Below are 1,746 nucleotides of genomic sequence, written 5' to 3' on the forward strand. Positions count from 1 at the left end.
TTCTCTAACAGCTATTATTCATATTTTTCAACACAAATATACAGAGATACAAAATTACACAATCAGTAATTAAACAACTAGTAACTCTTCATTACTGTGTAAACATAATCTTAAAATCATTCAACGACTTAATAGTTTATTCTTGGTGGTGTTTTGCAAGATATTATTGATATACAGAAATAAAACTAAACGTTTGATTCCATTTGAGATAACCAATAATACGCTAGAAAAGTGTAAAAATATATCAGTGTGTTAATAAGTAAAGAGTACAGCGAAAAATAAATCATCAACGAAAGTGAAATGGTCTATGTTTTGACCGAAGTTTCACAAACTTTCTTTTTCAGTGATGTCTCGAACATTCTGGTGAAACTCGCTTCTTTTCTAAATTTACTTCGCAACATGAACATTATCTATCATTTACTTCTTCCGAACAGATTTCGGATATAAATGGGGCATTTTTCTTTAAAAACGAAGACTTTGATAGCAGAATTACTATTTTTTACAAGACTACAGATATATTAGGGATCTAAACTTTACTATTCTTTCGGAAGAGTAAGATTAGATATTTTAAACGAAGACTTTGATAGCAGAATTACTATTTTTTACAAGACTACAGATATATTAGGGATCTAAACTTTACTATTCTTTCGGAAGAGTAAGATTAGATATTTTAAACGAAGACTTTGATAGCAGAATTACTATTTTTTACAAGACTACAGATATATTAAGGATCTAAACTTTACTATTCTTTCGGAAGAGTAAGGTTACATATTTTATGCTCTCTTTATTGATTTTTTCAAGCGATTAAATGTCTGTATTATACTAAATCTAGACTGATAAAATTATTTTAAAAGTTCATGTTTATCAAGATGATCAATCAATACATAATGACGAAGATAATATTAATACTACCACTACAAACGTTGATAATATTACTACTAATATTGATTCTATTCGATTTTACCATTTACCATGTGAACAACATAGATCTCTCCCTCCTAAAACTGGCGAAGTACTGAAGATAAATTAGAGAAATCAAAACATTAAATTTAGAGGATTTTAGATGGTTCTAAAGATTACTTTGTTAGACCTGCGATACTAAATAAATAAAAAAAATCCATGGTAACGATGATATCACTGCATAAGCAAGTGACAAAATATTTTTCAATAAAACCACAACATATACGCAGGAGTTTATGGCATGTTACATTATGGAATTTTTAAGAAAATCGTAACAGCGAAACTACTAGAAAACTTGAGTTAGTTGCAAAAGAAACTTCATGAATTTGAATAATTTAACAGAAAGAAGGAGCAACAGAAAAACATCACCTTACTTTGGATTAAGAAATAAAAAACCATTAAGACGAATTCGGCTAAGTTTAGCTAACACCTAAATTTGGGTTATCAAAAGACAATATCATTAACCCCTCTCTTTCTTGCCCACAAATGCTCATTGATGATTTTTATGCAGTAGTTATATACTGGTTATATACTTACATACTTCTCGTCAATAGGCTCAGTCAGCAGACTCACAGAAATTATAACAAATAAACTAATAACGAAAAGAATGCAGCCAAAATGAAGGTAATGGACATCAGTCAGCACAGCTGGTCTTGGATCTGGCTTTCCATCAGCACAGGGCGGCGTTGTGTAAGAAAATCCCCATATGAATCGAATTAAACCAACTATCAGGCCGATTATCAATCCCCAAAATGCACCCTGGATATATAAAAAAGTTATAATGTA

General features: G+C 30.2%; 1 protein-coding gene across 1 annotated transcript in view; it reads right to left on the bottom strand.

Annotated features, from left to right (window-relative positions):
• LOC106464636 (sodium/glucose cotransporter 4-like) overlaps positions 1 to 1,746 on the bottom strand; it is a 60,556-nt gene that overhangs the window by 6,919 nt on the left and 51,891 nt on the right. The window contains exon 13 of the mRNA XM_022392381.1: positions 1,498 to 1,719. Within this exon, the coding sequence (XP_022248089.1) occupies positions 1,498 to 1,719 (222 nt within the window). The remainder of the gene's footprint in view (positions 1 to 1,497; positions 1,720 to 1,746) is intronic.

This window comes from Limulus polyphemus, unplaced genomic scaffold, assembly GCF_000517525.1.
Source record: "Limulus polyphemus unplaced genomic scaffold, Limulus_polyphemus-2.1.2 Scaffold1706, whole genome shotgun sequence".
NCBI classification, from domain to species: Eukaryota; Metazoa; Arthropoda; class Merostomata; order Xiphosura; family Limulidae; genus Limulus; species Limulus polyphemus.